This window comes from Equus asinus, chromosome 8, assembly GCF_041296235.1.
Source record: "Equus asinus isolate D_3611 breed Donkey chromosome 8, EquAss-T2T_v2, whole genome shotgun sequence".
Taxonomy (NCBI): domain Eukaryota; kingdom Metazoa; phylum Chordata; class Mammalia; order Perissodactyla; family Equidae; genus Equus; species Equus asinus.
Window position 1 is genome coordinate 37,994,279 of NC_091797.1, and position 19,261 is coordinate 38,013,539.

Genomic DNA, 19,261 nt, shown 5'->3' on the forward strand with positions numbered 1-19,261 from the left:
TCTCCGCTCTAGGAACGCCGGAGGACCGCGGCTCCATGGTCTCCTGCTTCTGCCTCTCAGAGGCGGCCCGACTCAGCCGGGGCACCAAGCGTTCTCTGGGTCCTGAGGCTGGGACGGGCGTGCTGCTTGAGCTTAGTTTTTTCATTTGTAAGCCGAAGTTTCTTTTATTCATGTAAAAAAAAGGCCAGCTCAGTTTAGTGTTATCACAGACAGTTGGCATTTCCACTTTCCTCACGCACGTAATTACAACACAGACACATACTTTACCGTCTCGCCCGAATTTAAAAAGTCATCAAACTGTGTTCAGATTCGTGGGACCCCTCTCCCTTGTCTAATAGGTGAATGTAGCAAGCAAACTACATGGGTTTTTAAGTCACTACAATAAAATCCGTGCTGTACTGTGAAGCAGCCGTGCGGGCCATCTTCAGCCTGTGTCAAAATGATCTTGCAACCCCACACCTCATGACTGAAGATGCCAGTGGACAGATCCACAACAGGTCAAGACAAAGGCGGGCCTCGCTCTCACATTCCCAGCGGCACTTCTTAGAGACTGAGGGAATAATTCAGGACCCTCGTCCTTGACTCCCTCCACACATAGATAACGTCAGCATGTCTGAGCTTGTTTCATGTATCACCAAGAAATTCTTGTTTATGTTATCTTCAGTGTATGATCTAGAGAAAAGCCCACATGTACTCCATCCCTGTTTTTTTGTTTTTTTTTTTGAAATCTACTTGTAAGTTGTTCTTTCTTTTCCTGTTCCCTACAGGTACACTGTTTTGCGAAAGAGAGATAAGCTGCACTTCAACTCAAACACCTCCGAGCAGTTACATCAGAGCAATACATTGAACTATTTTCCCCAGGTTCCAACTCCTCACTCTGATTATTGAAGAATCTCCTTCACTAATATCACCTAGACTCTTTATTTCAGTTGACAAAACATGGCAAAAACAAATGTCAGGGCCGGCCAGGTGGCACAGCGGTTACGTTCCCACGTTCTGCTTCTCGGTGGCCCGCGGTTCGCCAGTTCGGATCCCAGGTGTGGACATGGCACCGCTTGGCAAAAGCCATGCTGTGTGGTAGGCATCCCACGTATAAAGTGGAGGAAGATGGGCATGGATGTTTGCTCAGGGCCAGTCTTCCTCAGCAAAAAGAGGAGGATTGGCAGTAGTTAGCTCAGGGCTAATCGTCCTCAATAAATAAATAAATAAATAGATAAATAAATGTCAAAGTATCTTGAAGATTAAGTTGAAAAATGAACATATATTTGGACTGACAGGTTTAAGGTAGTAAAAATTAAGTCTGTTACTGCTGGAGAGAATAATCAACAAACTTTACAATGAATGTAGGTTTGGAGGGGTGAGGGGGGGAGGGGGAACGGGGTGGATGGGGACGACGGACGAGCATCAGATATCACTTTACCAAGAGAAATTCTACAGAAGAAAACAGAAATATTCCATCTCTTACCCAACTTATCATAACCTGTGTTGTTATAGTGTTTGAATAAAATAAATCCTTTTAAAAATCTGAACTTTTCTGTTTAATCAGTTGATACTTTTGAAACACCATTAAATATCATACTAACCATTGTTTTATGACATATGTAATTTATTCAGTGTTTCAAGCATTGAATAATAACAGAAAAAAGTTTCAGTATCACAAGAAGGGTTATCATTTCCTCCTTGGGTGTCAGAAGCTTGAAAATATATTTTAAAAGTTAAACATATTTACCTTAAAATCTTTCCTTAGGCTAACAAATCCAGACAATGCAAATATTTTACTAATTGAAAGTTAATGTTCTTTCTTGAAGGGAAAAATTGTATATCTGATTTTTTCTATTTTTTTAAAGGGCATATATTTTTTCAAAAATTATATAAGAGATAAGCATAAAACGTAATTTAAAAAAGAAGTAAGGGGCCTGCCCTGTAGCATAGTGGTTAAGTTTGGTGTGCTCTGCTTCAGTGGCCGCGGTTCGGGTTCGGATCTCAGGTGCAGACCCATACCACTCAGCCATGTTGCAGTTGAAACCCACATACAGAGTGGAGGAAGATTGGCACAGATGTTAGCTCACGGATAATCTTCTGGGGTGGGGGGGCAAGGAAGTAAATATATCTCAATTCATTTACTCTCCCTTTCAAACTCCCTACTATGGCTGGCTTCTTAAATGTCTCTCATATTATCAAGGCTGAGATTATTGCTGATATACGTTGCATTGGATATACCATGAAAATCAAAATCTTTAATATAGCTTAACGAAGAAGAGTTTTTAAAAAATTAAGGTGTGCATTTTTAATTAAAGTAGTCTGTTTTTCTCTTCTGCAAGGGGTAGGAATAGATAAAGTGAGAATAAATCAAAATACAATTTATACCAAGAGAGACTACATATTGCTAATAACAAAATCAAATTTCAAAGTTCAGATTCTTATTTTCCAGGACTATCCTTATTTTTATAAACAAAATGGTGGTCTGTATATTTCCATCAGGTCAATTCATAGGATATTCAAAATAAAAGCTGCTTTTTCTATATGATCAGTAGAAGCACTATTGTATTGCAAATCATGCTCCCATGCTGTAGCATGTGAAAATCAATAAAGGGTAACTTCATTTAAAATGGAATTGGAAGGCCAGAAGGAGGAGCTTCCATGCAGTACTGGTTAGGTCAATTAAAGGACAGATAGTCAATTACAGACCCCAATAGAGACAAGTGAACAGAAAAGAATTATCAATTACAAGAAGAAATGTGCGTTACATCCCAAACAGAAATTGACTACCCCAGCAACTCAGCCAATGAGAAATCATTACCACCCTGAACTCTCACTTTTCTCTGATGGATTTCTTTGAAAACGACCCCTCCCAATTTCCTTCTTTTTCTCTATAAAATAACGTTCCTCTCCCTTGTTTGTTGGATTTGCCTATGGCCTGCCATAGCAGGGACAACCTGAATTGCAATTCTTTGGCTATTCTTGAATAAACTGATTTTATTGGTGAAATAACTAGCTGTTTTATTTTAAAGGTTGACAAGCATAAGTTCTTATCTTTCTGTAATGAGGCTTTCTGCTCTTCTCTCTGCTTTCACCAATACAGCAAGATCTCATTCATTGTTCTGAATTTTGAAATAGAAAATTGTGTGGCCAGTGATTGTTCTAAACAATCAAAGACCTACAAATGAAGCCAATAAACTTAACCCGTAGTTTAATCTTAGGAAATCTATAACTTTAAGTCATCATATTAATGGGCTAATAAGGAAAAATCATATGATCTCCAGAAATGCTAAAAAGTCATTTAATAAAATTTAACATGCATTTCTGATTAAAAGGGGAAACTCTTAATAAGATAGGAATAGATGGATACTTCCTTTATAGGGCAAAAATAAATACTTTCCAAACAAAAAGCTTCCCTCATGCTTGATGGTGATATTTTACAAGTATTCTCATAAAAATCCAGCTGAATTTGTCAGATGAAGAATAAAAAGACAGCAATTTTCCAAACCTATAATTTCTTACTCCCTGAGTTGCTGATAGCTATGGATAAGAAATACCCTCCGTTGTGCTAGAGAACTTCAAAAAAAAAAAAAAACTGCCATGAAATACCCATTTGCACCCTTTATGCCAGTGGTGGAGTTTTCATATTTTGTGAAACACTATTTTAGATAATTCCATGAAGTCATAAAATAATGGTCCATGAGAAAGTTAAGATGTTTCGTAAAATTTATCAATTGTGAATTAATCGTCAGTGGTCTCACTAGTTTGCTTTCTTGGGCTATTTCTCAGCACTGAATACAACTCAGGGTAACTCCACCAGTTAAAGCAAGCTGTTTGATCTGTTCAACTTCCTCCTGGAGCAGAGTTTAATAATACAGTTATCTCATGGTTTCTTGAACCCTAAACATGAGACAAAACTTTTGTACTGTTTTACTTCTATTCCACAACCCATAACCACATACTCTGGACAAAATCAGTGTAAAAAAAATTGTTCTCCTTTTATTAGCTCCTCCAAGACAAAATAATCTGCAAACAAGTTCCAAATCTCAAAATCTCTTTTAAGGCAGATTTACTGGCCAGGTTCCTCTCTAAGCGCAGCATAACTTGTTAAGTATAATGACAGCACAAAATGCTGTCACAAGAACTCTGCTGTAGGCATTAAACTTACTATGTGTTGCATTATGTGTATTTTATCAGTTTGGAAAGGAAGCCCACCAATCTTATTTTGGCTTACTCAGAAGCCACAGTTTCTCAGCTGCATCTTTTTCCCAAGTCAGAAAAACAAAGAAACAAAGATATTTGATTATATGGCTAGTGTTAGGGAATTTTTTAGGCCTTAAACGGCATTATGATCAAGTGTTCCCAGAAAAGCAATTCAAAAGGCAAGTAAGAGGGAAAAGTATCTACAAGATATGTGATAAAGAGCCAATTTATTATTTTAAGAGTTCTTGTGATCAATAAGAAAAAGACCAAAAACCAGGTAGGAAAATGGACAAAGGCTATAATGTGAGTAGTTCACACATACACACAAGGAATTACAAAAAACTTATACATATATGAAAAGACGCTTAACTTTACTCTTACTTAAAGAAATAAAAATAAAATAAAAAATGAAATGCCATTTTTCACCTATCAGATTGGCAAAGATCAAAAGGCTTAGAAGTACAATGTCATCAATGACATAGGTGAGTGTATAAACTGGTACATCTTATTTGGAAGGCAATGTTGCAGTATCTATTAAAATTTTAAAACCCATAGAGCTCAAATGTGATTATTCTTAGACTTTCCCTGAAAACTCTCTCAAAATTGCCCCCCATTACTGCCTCTAGCCCCTTATTTTCTTCATAGCATGCTGCAATTTCTAGGTATTTGTCAACTCTTTAAGGTCTGTCTACCCCAGTAGAATGTAAAATTCCATGATGGCAGGGATCAAGCCTAACTTGTTTGTTGGTTTAACCCCAGTACCTGCCATAATGCCTACCATACAGAAAACACCTAATAAATTTATTTTCCTTTTGATCCAATAACTCCACTTTGAGGTAGCCATTTTTAGATGACCCAAAGGATTCTTTTTGACCCAACAATTCTACTTCTATATGGATATGCTTCAGACAATACTCACACATCCACAAAGATTTTCACTACACTGTTGTGTAAAAGCAAAATATAGGAAATATTTTAAACATCCAATAAAATATGGTCCTTCCATTCAATAGAATACTACAAAGTTGTTTAAAAAATGAGGTAGATTTATATGCATTGATATAAAACATCTCCAAGATGTATGGTTAGGTGAAAAAAAAAGGTGTAGATCCATGCATATAATGTGGTATGGTTTGTTTCTAAAATTGGAAATATACATATGCAACAAGGTGGCTTTCACCAGTGTTCTCCAACCCTCTTTGTGGGAAGTCTCAAACTTGTATGGTCCATGTCAATCAAGTCACACATTCGAATGAAATTACCCTTCAACATCACACTGCCCTGCCAGATTCTAGAACCCCACCACCTCACCTTCAGTTCTGTGAGGTTTACCAGGGTCTTGAGCCTTGAAAAGAGGGTTATTCAAAATAGGTAGTTTGGTTAGGGTCAAAATGAAGTCTCAGGGTTCAGGCAGATGTCACTGAATGACAACAAAGGCTTTATCATAGACAATGAGTGGAGCTCTCTCTAAAGTCTTTGCCAGCTCTGGTGCTAGCCAGTCTCTCAATACCAACTCTCCCATCCACACGGTCCTTCATGATCTGGTCTCCTTTTCATGAGCTTTACCAACTGCATCCTCATTTAGACCTTCTCATTTTTTCTTTCTCCTAGTTTAGGTGGCACCTTATCTACTCTTTGGAAGGCTGAAGCACCCTGGATCTTCATCTTTTCTCTTTTATGTCTATTTTTATGGAGAAACCCTATGTCACCTTCACTCAGGCATTTGGCTTCTAATAGTCAAAACCAAACTTTTCTTGAAGAAAACTTTGGCCTTCAGCACATGTACTCTCTATTCTGTTTTTAAAAAATCATTCAAAACTGCAGCGGGCATCTGTTGGTTGCCTATCCTCCCTTCCCAACATTACCCTGATTTCCATTCAGGTATCCCCTCCTTCCCTGTGTAGCCCATAAACTGACCATACCTACAGCTCCAGGAGTAGGCCATTCTATTTCCCTGGCAACAGCACCTGTTTTGAGGATAGGCATGTGACTTAAGCTAATCCAATTAGGGTGAATCTCAGGATTCTTGTTCGGACTATCAGGACAGAAATGTTCTTTCTCTCTTCAAAGGTGGATCAGGAAATATATAACCAAACTCAGGAAATCTGGCAGCCCTTTTGTTAAGGGAAACCAGACTGAGGAGGAAAATGAACTATACAGAAGAAAGAAGCCAAAGTCCTATTAAAGCCATGCAGGAATCCCATCCTCCTGCTGGACTCTTCAGTTACACAAGCCAGTACATCTCTATTTTTTAACTCAGTCTGTTAACTGCAACCAGGATATATTCAATTGAATTCTTTGTTCTGGGGTTGTTCTGGTCCTCCCTGGGGCAAATGAATGGCTCCATGAGGAACGAAGCCCCCCAAGAGAGAGAAAAGTCAGGGCAACAGGAAAAAAACCTTCAGGTTAACAGCTCCAAACCTATTGGAGCTAATTCTGCAAAATGCATGCCTGTATATACACAGAACTTATGGGCAGACATAGAAGACACCAAAAAGAGATTTCTTTGGGGAGAAGGAGTAGGGACTGGGGTGAAAGACTCATTTTACTGACTTACTGTAGTGTTTGAATATTTTTTAAACCATGTGCACATATTACTTCTTTAAGTTAAAAATAACGAAAAATAACTTGCAAAAGAAAACTTAAAAAGCAGCTTTTTCTTGAGGGACTTACAGCATAGGCACAGTAGCAACATAAAGTGTTTTAATACTATTTTGCTCATATAAAATTGTTGTTGTTAAAAGTCCTGCTGTAGAACAAAAAGTCCTTAGTTGTTATCTTTCCCTTTTGTCTTTCTGTACACCATCTCTCGGAAACTCGCTAGAATCTTATTCTCTCTCTTTCGTCTCTCCTCCTGGTTAAAGGATGCAAGGGCTCTCTTCTCATCAGCACTGTAGATTTGGTTCTCTTTGCGCAGTCGCACAGCCTCCATTCTGCGATGCCTGCTACCACTCATAACATAACCGGAGCATTCAAATGAAGCAATCTCTTCACTTGTCAGCCCAATTTCACCTCTTCGTGGGATACGCTTTCCAGCTTTTACATACTCAGCCATAGCTGCACCTTCACCCGGGAGCAGAGCATGGCCATAGTTCAAAGGTTTCTCATCTTGAGAGGTGTGTATTACAGGTGCTTCTGGACCTATTAGAGCCGTGGTATCGGCAATCTTTGACTGCTTAATCCATATATGGTCTGGAAACTCTCCTTCTGAATCCTTACAGCTTGAATCACTGGAATCTTTTTTAGTCTTCTTATTCTTCCTTTTCTTGGTTTTTTTTGCTCTATGTTTCTTTTTCTTTTCTTTCTTCTTGGCTTTCTTGGCTCTCTTTTTATCATCAATGGAGCCAGAGTTAGTGTCAGAGTCTGAATCACTGTCACTATTATCGGAATATTTCCTATGTTTTCTTTTGGACTTTTTCTTTCTTTTTTTCTTGTTTTTTGAACGAATGGTCTTCTTTTTCTTTTTTTGTTCCAAGCTGGAATCTGAAATGCTGCTCTCCTGAGTCTTTACTTCTTCATCCTCAACTGGGCTGCGCTCATCAGAATCAGGCTCAGGAAACTTGGGAGACAGCCCCCACACCTCAGGAGCTCCCACCTCCCCAATCCTTTCTCGCTCCCTCAGCCGCCTCTGCCGATAGCTCTCCTCTTTATCCTTCTCGCAGTCCTCCGCCCACTGCCGGTCGCCCGCGTAGTGGTGGTGATGGTGGCGGTACCCGCCACAGTAGGTCGAAGATGAGGATGAGAAGAAGTAGTTGCGGAGCCCGGAGAGCCGCTCTCGAGACCCCGAGCGGCTAAGGCGGTGAGGGGTGTCCACGCCCGTCCCGCCCCACCGAGGCCTGAGGCCCTCGCGGCCGCGGGAGTGGGAGCCGGAACGGCCGCTCCAAGGGGAGCGCCTGGCCTGCGCGGACGGCGGGCTCCCGGACGAGCTGCGTCGCCGTCTCCGAGATCCCGGGGTGTCCTCGGGATAGCGGGACCCGGACGTTGGCGCCATGACCAGCGCTTTCGCAGGCAGCCAGCTGGTCAACGCACGGCCGTTACCGCAGAGACCCAGCGGGCTTCCACTTCTCGTCCACGCAGGCGCGCTAGCAACGGTCCCGCGCGCGACTTCCGCTTCCGGCCGGTTGTCAGGCGAAGACCCAACCCGCGGGAGGGCCGTGAGGCGCCTGCCTTGGGTGAGGCTGTCTGGGGGCTTCTTGTTGGGAGTGGGTAAAGGGGCATGGTCGGATTTACATTCCCCAGACTGAGCCCCCTGGGAACATGAAAACAATTCATATCAATGAATCCCTCTAGTGTTCAAACACTCCCTTCTCTGCTTGGGTATTTAACCATCTTAGTACTTCCCTTCGCTCCTCCCATTCTCACTTCCGCCCTCTTTATCTTTACCTCTCAGTGGAGGTTCCTGCTTCCCACGTTCCTCTTCTTTATCCCTCAAAAAGGAGCTTGTCCACCATCTTCAGGGGGGAAATACGTTTATTAATAACTTCCAAACCCTGCTTGTTCCTACTGGAAGCAAAAACCAGAATTTCTTTTGGAATCAAAGTTTGAGCTCAGCCTCTGAGCCAAGTGAGGGCCAGGATCATGATTTTAATTCTTAAGTTCCCAGACTTTTCTACCCCAGCAGCACAGAGACGCATTCAACTCAGTCTTATCCAGTTACCTCAGAAACTTCGTGGTTTGGGAACCACTTTCTGCACACACTTTGTTTGCTCTGAAGCAGCAAACATTTTATGAAAGATCTTTTTCTCCTGATCTTGAGGTGTACCTAGGCATTACGGTCATCTGATTCTCTGTAGTTAAATTGACCTGCTTGGTTAGTTGACAGACTTGGACAGAGACAGAAAAGTTGTCAGAACTTAGAAATGGTGCTTTCCTAATGCTAGGACTCTAAACAATAAAATGGAGAAATTAAATTGAATAGGACCAAATTAAATCATTTGATCTAACAAAAATTTTAGTAATGTGATTGAAGGACATAAGGACTGGCATGGTTTCCTGCCATAAACTACGCTAAGTTAGGAAGTGGCAAATAGGAGGGAGTATTATAAGTGAATAGTCACATGTATAGTGAAAATATCACAATGGATGTAGGACTAGAGATTCTCTATAAGTAAAAATGTCATACTTTATGTAAAAAAATTTTCTTTTGGAGTTATAAACTCCTTGGTGGGCCAATGAAATTAATCTGTAAATTTTACTTGAGATAACTGTAAAATTAAACCAGTTAGCATCTGACAAGGATTTCAAATATTAGCAAATTGATTGATGGAACATCTCTTTCAGGTAACATGGGAAAATGAGTTTTAGAATATATTTTTGTTCCTTAGGAAAACTATGACCTAGAAGGAGGGTGGGAAAACTTTCTCTGTAAAAGGACAACAGTAAATATTTTAGACTCTGTGGATCATGAAGCAAAATTGAGAAGATTATGAATGTACGTATATATAACAAGAGAAAAAACAAATTTCCACACATTTTTATTGATAAAATATAATTATCTTATTATTCAAAATATAATAATTGAATACAATTTTTTGTAATACAGGTCATCTGAGGGGAAGAATAAAATTCTTTTTTGAGGGAATAACATTTTGCTTAATTGGTGTTCTGCCATTGTAGGACAAGAGCACCCACAGACAATATGTAAATGAATGAACATGGCTGTGTTCCAGTAAAGCTTTATTTATAAACACTGAAATTTGAATTTCATATAATGTTCACATGTCATGAAATTCTATTATTCTTTTGTTTTTTTCCAATCATTTTAAAATATAAGAACCATTCTTCACTCAGGCCATACAAAAACAGACAGTGGGCCAATTTTGGTCTGTAAGCAGTAGTTTGATGACCCCTGACTTAGTAGAAAAAGTAGTGGTAAAAAGATGTGCTTATAGGAATAAAAATAAATACCTACCATACTTTTTTGGGAGGAAGGATCTTTCATTTTCTTAATTTTATTTGTAGATGAACAAATATTCGATAGTGTAGAACACAAAAATATATTTGAAGATCTTTAAGAAAATAAAGTTTTTCAAGTAGCAATACATTCTAATCATTAAGAAAAGCACCAGATGTTGAAAGCTCAGCTAAAATGAAATTGCTCTCACAGATAATATTTTACTGTATTTCTCAAAGTTTATCAAAGTTATTTTCCATAAATTTCCCCCAAATTTCTGTTTTAGAAACTTTCAAACCTACAGGAAAGTTGAATACACACCCATATATCCTTTACCTAGATTCACTAATTGATAAGATTTTTTTCTTACTCAATTGAAAGAAAGTTGCAGACATTATCATGCTTCACTCCTAAATACTTCAGTTATTGAGGCCTAAAAAGGGCATTCTCCTTCATAACCACAATACCATCTTTACTCTAAAGAATGTTACTATTATTATTAAACATTAGATAGTGTTATCTAATATGCAGGATGTATTCAAAATTCCTCAATTTTTCCAATAATACCCTTAAAATGGGATTTTTAAATCCAGTCAAGGATCACACATTGCATTTAGTTGTCATTACTCTTTAATCTCTTTAATCTAGAACAGTTTCTCTGCCTATGCTCCCCCCTCCACTTTCTTTTTTTTATCACGTGACAGAGTGATATGTCCCACAAGTCGGATGTATCTGATAGTTCCCTCACAGCTAGATTCAAGGTATCCTGTTTGGCACATCACATAAGTGATATATACTTATTATTATATCTCATCAGGAAGCACATAACATTATTTTGTCACAATCTATACTTACTTTTAAGAAATTCCTAACAAGAAAACTATATGGCACTCTCAGGCAAGCTGGAATTAAGTATCCCTCCAAATTACTTTACATTGCCTTTACACATATATTTAGTGACCTTTACATACAAAACAAAATAAAGGCAGTGTTTTGCCTTATGTCAATTTGAGACATTCACTAATGAGAATCATTTTGAAGCACCTAAAAAAATAAATAAATAAATAACAGAAACTCTGATAAGTGGTAATGTTTATCAAGTTAAGTAAAAAATACAGAATCAATATTGTATCTGTTAAGTAATTAAAACAGTGCAAAAAATGTGTGCATTTTGGTGAAGACTAAATAGAAACATATCTCCTTTTAAAAGATTTTAAGTCATTGATATTTGCACATTTATTTTTTTACTTTTTCTAAGAAAACTGTGTGATGAACTAATAATTATTTAAATGGTTTCCCAATGAACATGAATCGTTCAGATAAGCTTATTGACAAAGTGTTAATACTAGGAGCAGTCAATCAGGTTAGCCTGTGTGCCCTAATAGGGGCAGTTCAGGCGGTTATAGCAGCTCCATTGCATCACGAGTGGTCCAGGCTCCTTCTGTCTTTCTGCTTCAATATTCTCCAACAACTTTCTGCTTCCAGCAAATAGCTTTCATTCTCATGTTTACCTCATCATGGTGAGATGGCTAGTCCAGCAGTGGACTCCCTCTCTGAATTCCAGGAAGGAAGACGGTTGAAGGGCAAAAGATATGGGCTGGCTGAGTCATTCCTTTTTTTGTCAGAAAAAAATATATATATGGTCTTTCTGAAAACTCCAGTCAGTGATTTCTCCTTTCATTTTGTTGCCTAGAACTGGGTCAAAAAGCTGCCTCTATCTGTAGGAGAGTCTGGAGATGTCATTTCTTTTTAAGTGGGCACATTGTTGTCTGGACAAAAATATGTATCAAGGTTCTCTTAACAATACAGAATGGGAAACTGGACATTTTGTAGTCAACTGCAGTGTCCCTCACAGGAACTGACAGCTTTGAAGCACTGCCCGTGTTGTCACTTTACAGAAGTTATCTCAGTTACTCTTTATAACTTTAAGAGATATTGGAGCTTTATCATAATTCCACAATTCAGCATCCATCATTCAACATCTTTCGCCCAGCCTACCTCCAATTTCAATATTCTTGCTAGAAAAATCCACCCACTCTCAAAATACATGCAAAACTACAAGTCTCTACCTGTTTCTAGGAGAAATGAGAGAGAGGCTTGCCCCGTTTTGTCCTAAGCCCCTGTCTCCTGGGATTTCTTGAAAGCTACCTCTGATGTGAATTATACTGTAAAATCAGCCTGCTTTAGAGTGGAAAAACCAGGATGGAATTGTCCAGAATGGCTCTGGTTCCAGGATAAAAAACAGAAAACCGATTGTTTCCTTTAATTTCCTTTCCTGTCAGGTGGTGTCAAAGAAGCAGGAGGTGTGAGGCCCACTCAGTCCTGTTACGTTGGCAGCTCTGAGTTTCCCAAATGCCAGGCTCATTGGAAGATAGAAAAGGACCTGGCTCCCAGGAAAGGAAACAGGCTCCTGAGGGGAACCATGCAATTTGACCGTCTACTAAGCTGTGAGGTGGAGATGTCCCTGCTCAAAGCCCCTCTCCAGGGTCCCTTCCCGCGACGTGGCTGCCTAGAGTTCAGGACTTCAGTTTCCATCGAGAGATGAGTCCTCTCTGCTCCTGACGCCCCTTCGCACCTGAGCCACCATGGACCAACACTGTCATCTGCTACCGTGAACCTCCTTGGCCCATTACCAGGTTTCTCTAGAACTGTTGAAGAACAGTGCTTTCCAACAAAAATAGAATACCAGCCACAATTTATATTTTCTGGTAGCCATATTGAAAAAGGTAAAAAGAAACAGATAAAAACTAATGAAAAAAATATATTTCGTTTAAACCAATAGATCCAAAATATTATCATTTTAACATGTAATCAATATAAAACATTATTAAGATATTTTACATTCTTTTTTAAAAAAAGTACTGTCTACAAAATCCAGTGTGTATTTTGCACTTACAGCCCATCTCAGTTCAGAGGAGCCATATTTCAAATGCTCAATAATCACATGTGCCTAACGGCTACTGTATTGGGCAGTTCTGCTTTGAAGTTGCCTTTTTCATTTCACACCATCACCACCAGCTGCTTGCTGTCCTCCATCCAAATTTGAGGGTGCTCTTTTTGGCAGGCACAATTCTAGGCACTAGAGATACAGGGGTGAACAAAATAAAAACCCTTGCCCTTATAATCAAAATAATTAAAACACAAAAGTAAGACTGCTAAATGCTAAAGAGAAAAACATTTTGCAAAGGGAAAAGAAATATGAATTACATATATGTGTGGAGTGGCGAGTAGTGGTAAAAACTTTAGGTGGGGTGGCCAGAGAAGACCTTACTGAGCAGGTGACCTTTGAATCAGAATCTAAAGGAAATGAGGGGTCTAGACTTGCTGATATAGAGGGGAAGGCCATTCCAGTAAAGAGAACACAAGTGCAAAGGCCTTAATCCAGCAGAATGTTCAGCAGGGAGGTCTGTTTCAAACAAATATCACAAATTTGAATAAAGATAGGATCAGTAATAGTGTTTTGCCTAGCCTTATTGGAGCCTGAGGCAACAGGAAAAATCAGTAATAATGATCCTAACTTTATTTAGAATTTTGATATTGATTCATTGTGGATTTATTGCATTAATTTGGACTTATTAAAATATTGTATTAAAAATTATTTATCTTGATTAATAAGTTGTTTGGCATCCCATTAGATTTTATACCTAAGGCAAGTGCCTCACTCACCTCACCTTAGTTCTGGGACTGCCTGTGTGCCTAGAGTGGAATGAATGAGGGAAGAGAACAGTACATAGATGCAGCCAGGGTGATTTTCCCACCTGAGAGAAACACCATGATAAAATAATGGTCCTTTCTGTGTCATCCCCCTGTACCCTACCCAAGACTCACCCTTCCCAACTTTCCTGGATGCAGCAGACCCAGGGGCAAGATACCAGTCTACATGTGTGGAAACACAACTCACTTAACACACCTTAAATCCTTTCTCAACTCTCATGTTTCTTTTGAGTCTTGCCAACCCAGAATTTTGTAGAGTTGTTTAAAGCTAGTGTAGGTGCCTGTGTTTGGTGGGGTACTGGAAAGGGAGGGAGGAACAGTCTCGGTGTAGAGTTCCTGGACCAGCAGAAGCAGGTAGGTGGGCAACCGCTGCGAATAGCTGTAAGTGAGGGAGAGAGGAAGCTCCTGTTCACACCTGGGAACCCATGTCAATCATGCGTTTCTTGTCCAGTGTGTGTCAGCTCGAGGCATGACATTAGAATTAACAAAACTGAGGAAAGGCATATATTAGGATCTAATATAGAAAAAAGAAAATAAAGCTGATGAGCCTTGTCGCTCACTTTTATCACACGAACAGGTCACACTTTTTAAACAGTAGATATTACTAGGACCATTCATAAGCTTCAGGGCTTCCACCTAGAATCTTAGAGTCACTGGTACTGTAGTAACTCTGGTTAATGACTTTGGTTGAAAAGCCACAAACTTATTCAGGAAGGTCATGAACTCTACCACATAAAATTCCTTCCTTTTTCACATAGTCTAGTTTATGATTTGGGTATTAGGTAAAAATAACTAATATTTGTACAGTGCTCTGATTTAAATTTTACAAAGTGTTTTTCACAAAGATTTTCTCATTGGATATGCCCAGGATTGCCTACATTTCTGTTGAGAAGAAGAGACAAAAACTTGTATTATGACTCTAAGACCTGTGTTCTCTTACCACCTCCACCCTGATAAAGGTAGATTTAATGGGACTAACTGAAGTACAGCCGTTTTAAAGTTGCATTCAAATACTTCTCCGCACACTGCCATTTTGTGGTGTTAGTTTCTGTATTTTTAGGTCTTGCCTTTTAATTTTTCCCTGATAAATTTCTAGGTATCACAAGGTCAAGGACTACATTTTCCATATCTTTTGTGATTTCTCCCCAACTCTAATTTGTATCTGGTGTGAAATAAATAAACATGGATGAATGGTCATGTGCAAATTAATTGGGGACCCTCTCACTGTGGAAACAAGACTATTAGTTAAACATGCGCCTAGAAGTCATTCATTTACTTGTTCATCAAACACTTCTATCATGCTCTTGATGTGCTAGTACTTTCTATTTTCCAGGCACTATTTCTAACAGCTTTACAAATATTAACTCACTTAATGCTTATAACAACAACTCTACGAGCTAGGGACTACTATTATCTGAATTTTTGTAACGGGGAAACTGAGGGACAGAGTTTAAGCAACTTGCCCAAGGTCAGCCAGCTAATAAGTGGCAATGCTAGGATGGGAGCTTAGGCAGAATGACTCCAGAGCCCATGCTCTTAAGCATTACTCTGTGCTCCCTCATTAAATATATTTGTGCTTTTATGAAAACTCTTTAGGAATTGGTGCTAAGTTCTTATATAATACTAATATCTCTTCTTATCTGAAAAATGAGGATAATAGTTTCCAGCTTACAGGGTTTGGGGAACCAGTATATAAGATCACAGTATGTGAAATCACCTAACGCAGGGCTTAGCATATGGTGCGTCCTCATTAAATACAGGTTTCCTTCTGAATATTTGTAACTAATTAGTTTTCAAGTCATTTTCATGATCATTAGCTCACCTGCAGCTGAGAACGTCCCACATCCTCTATAAAGAATGAAGAGCCTGAAGCTAAGAGACTTGAAATGACTTTTCACTGTCACAGGAATCTGTCATCAATAGAAACTGCAGAAGAAATGTACCACTCGAGGGACTTTTAGAGACCTCAGAATATAATCAAAGATCCCTATTTATAGTTTTCAATGTAATGAAGAATTTCATTAATTATAAATGGGAGAAAATATGGGTGAAGAAAAGATGAGAAGCTTTGGGAAAAAGCAGAAGCTTTTACATCCATAATCAGTCATTTAGGAGTTAGGCACCACCAGTGAACAGTTGGCTCGCTAGCAGGTTTAAGTATGGGATGAAATAGGTTTTCTAGAAACTTTGATTCCCAGAAAACTCCCTCAGTGGTATGGACTTTAACTCTCCTCGTAAGGAGTAAGCTATATTGGGCATATTTTGGAGCCTCTGATATTAGCTCATCTCCTGTCTTTTTTAGTGTTTTGACACCTAAATTTTGATAGAAGACATCCAAAACAGAGTGTTCTCCATCAACTTTTTTATGGTGAGCCAGGCTTGACTTTTTAATGAAGGCCTTTCTCCATTCTGTTGCAGTCATAAATTTTCTCTCCACTGTGGCGTCTCTGATGTTGAATCCCACTGAAGGATGTCCGCAGTGACCACATTTATAAGGCCTCACTTCGGAGTGATTTTCTGATGATGACAGAGGCCCAATCATGGAGAGAAAGCTTCTCTGTACACTTTGTTTTTAAGAAGCTTCTCTCCCATGTGGATTCTCTGGTGCTGATGGGGTTTGCATTCTGGATGAAGCTTTTCCCACAATCATCACATTTATGTCATTTTTCTCCTGGAGGAGTCATCTGCTGATATTCTAATCTGATCTCAAGTGCATTGTTTTTCACACTCAGGATCCTAGTGAATGCTCCCATTTAGTGTTCCACATCCCTCCCCATATAACTCTATATTTTCTGTAACATCCTCCTTTGGAGCTGCTGTCCTTTTATCAGTCCTGACATTTCCATCTGAAACAATGATCCAGTGAAAAGAATGGACCTTTCATAAGAGATAAAAATCTTCCTGATGAAATGCAAGAGTATGAAGTTTTATATGTCTGAAAAGTATATGAAGAAGCCATAATATGAGGAGGTGAAATCTGTGGTGCCAGGGGCCCAAAGAAGATTTCGTAGCCAGAAAGTCAGAGAACGTTTATGTAGGATAAAGAAGAAAAGTTTCAGAGAGTGGGCATCAGTCAGCAAAAAGAATGAAGATGGGCATAGGGACATATCCAGAATGGTACAGTATGGTTATGGATGTGTCAAGATTTAACAGTGTAGGGGAATTATGCAACAGTTAGCATGGTATCTGTAGTGGATGGGGGATTATATGGCCTTTTCACTTTCCGTGTTATATACCTGTGAGCTGTGAATGTGCTTATCCTGCAGAGGCAATATGGACCCCCACCTCCCAATTGCTAGGGATGATGCCATGCACGTACACAAATGTGTATGAAAAATTTATTACTCACATCATGAAATTTTCTTGGGATAGCAGGGCAGCACCCAAGCTGGTCCAGAATCTCTTGAGTAGCTTAAGAGGGAGTGAGAGCTAGTTGTCCTGGTTTTCATTGTGCTTAGATGATGGGTCCAGAGAATAGTTCTCAGGCACAGCTAGGCCAGGGCTTGCACGGCTTGAACTTCCTTCAGATGCCAAGTAAGGAAGCACTTGGCTTTCTTATGAGCTTTCCCAGATGTGGAGCAGAAAGGAAGGGGAAGATGGAGGCTGAAAAATGTCAGGGATCGAGCATCAAAAATGGAGTCAAGATTTTTTTAAATTACAGCTGTTTAAAAAGAATCAATTCAGAAGATACTTGTACCATGTGATTCTGTTCTCTATGTCCTTATAAAGTAAGGAGTAATTACAAATTTAAGAACACAATCAATTTTTTAACAAATACGTGTAAACAGAAAAAATGTGTTAAAAGAATAAAAAGTCATACCTTTCTATTTGACTCACATCTGCAGAGTAGCTCAACTCCAACTGAGATCAGCTGAGGCTTTCTAGAAGATGTGAGCTCCCAGAGGCAGCCTGTGGCCTCACTAGCCTCTTAAAGGAAGTGGGGTTCATGGGTCTAGAGTTGAAACTTCAGGGATTTCTGAACTGTTCGGAGACAACAGTTCAAAACTGTTTTTTGCCCTTCCTGCCCAAGAAGATCAGCTGTGACCTAAGAATTATTAAGAACATTTAGACTCAAAATGCTATCACTGTGGTAATGGTAAATTTTAATACACTATGAACCCATGTGTCTATCATATTTTCAAATGGATCTGAGAGCTAAACAAGGTTAAGAACCACTGATCTAGGAGTGGTGGAAGGACAAGATGGAAAGAAAGAATCAGTTGTGGTGAAGCCTATTCAGAAAGAACCCTCACTCACTCACTTTCATTTTGTGTGAAACACACACACAGAGTCCTACATCAGTCTTCTCATCTGCTATCCTGGCTCATCAAGTTCTCTCTCCAGATCCTTCAGAACAATCACTACCTCCTTTCTGCATGCTGGCTGATGTCCTCACATTCAGACCAGTTGCTAGTTATCCTATCCTTGAGTAATCAACAAGATGATACCAAATGCAGCAGAGGCCAGTGTTTCAGGGGTACTTTTAAGGTATAGAAATAATTATTTAATACAAAGGAATTAATATCAGATGAGCTACAAGAAGTATGTTACCAGGAGAGTCTCTGAAGCTCATATAGCAAGAAGTTAACTTAGAACTCACCCTACACTTCTGGAAATTCTAGATGTCTTCTACATTCTATTCACCCTTAGGAATCTTTCTTTAACCCACTCAGAGATAAAATGCAGGTATCTAGGGCAATGTTTCCAGGTTTGTCCCTACCCCCTTGGAGCAAGGTGAAGAAATGGAGAGAGAAGGAATATACTAGGCTTCTCTTGGAGGTCACATCAGAGGCTGGTTTTCGTCACAGCTCATGCTGTAGCCCTTTGCAGTGGTAATACCTATCCAAGTGCTTGGTGTCATTTACCACTTTCCAACTTCCTCAAATCCCATTATTTACTTTCCTGAATCTCTTTCCTTGGGTATGACTGAAATTGCCGTCTCACTGATGGGACTATAAACTCCCCAAGCCAGGAGAGTCACCCTTGTTACCTATACAATGGCTGATGAATAGTACAGGTGAGGGGCACCGTTCACGACACAGAATATGAGTGGGTAAAAGTCTTACTGGATAACCGAAGCTCTGGATAACAAAGCTTCTACTGCTAACCTTGCTACTAATTAGATGGGGAACTTGAGCAGTCCCTAAGTTTCTCTGTGCTTCAGCAGAGAAGTGAGTCTTTTAGGAGTCTTTAAAAGTGATCATAGGGAGGAGTTCACAAACTGAAATATTTTTAGAGGGTCTACAAATTAGTCATAATATCATGTCTTTAATTTTGTCTGACAGTAAGGTGACTTCTCTTCAAGAAGTAAAAGCAGTGCAGGAGTTTAAATACGTCTATAGTGAGTACTGGCCTACTATGCCAACATATGTATATGTCTTGAATGAATTGGAATTATTAAAAAATAGTTATGCATGCGAAGCTTTATCACCATAACACTGAAAGGGAATATGTAAGTCTAAAGAAGATTCT

The 19,261-nt window shown here is 39.3% G+C and overlaps 1 protein-coding gene across 1 annotated transcript; it reads right to left on the reverse strand.

Annotated features, from left to right (window-relative positions):
- Nucleotides 1–4,469: 4,469 nt before the first annotated feature.
- On the reverse strand, nucleotides 4,470–8,307 carry NKAPL (NFKB activating protein like). Its single transcript, XM_014828663.3, has one exon. It carries the CDS (start codon nucleotides 8,171–8,173, stop codon nucleotides 6,950–6,952), a length of 1,224 nt encoding a protein of 407 aa, XP_014684149.1. The 5' UTR covers nucleotides 8,174–8,307; the 3' UTR covers nucleotides 4,470–6,949.
- Between the last annotated feature and the right edge of the window lie 10,954 nt (nucleotides 8,308–19,261).

Bases quoted from the DNA above. Each gene is read 5' to 3' on its own strand.
- NKAPL (XM_014828663.3), bottom strand. From the start codon at position 8,173: ATGGCGCCAACGTCCGGGTCCCGCTATCCCGAGGACACCCCGGGATCT.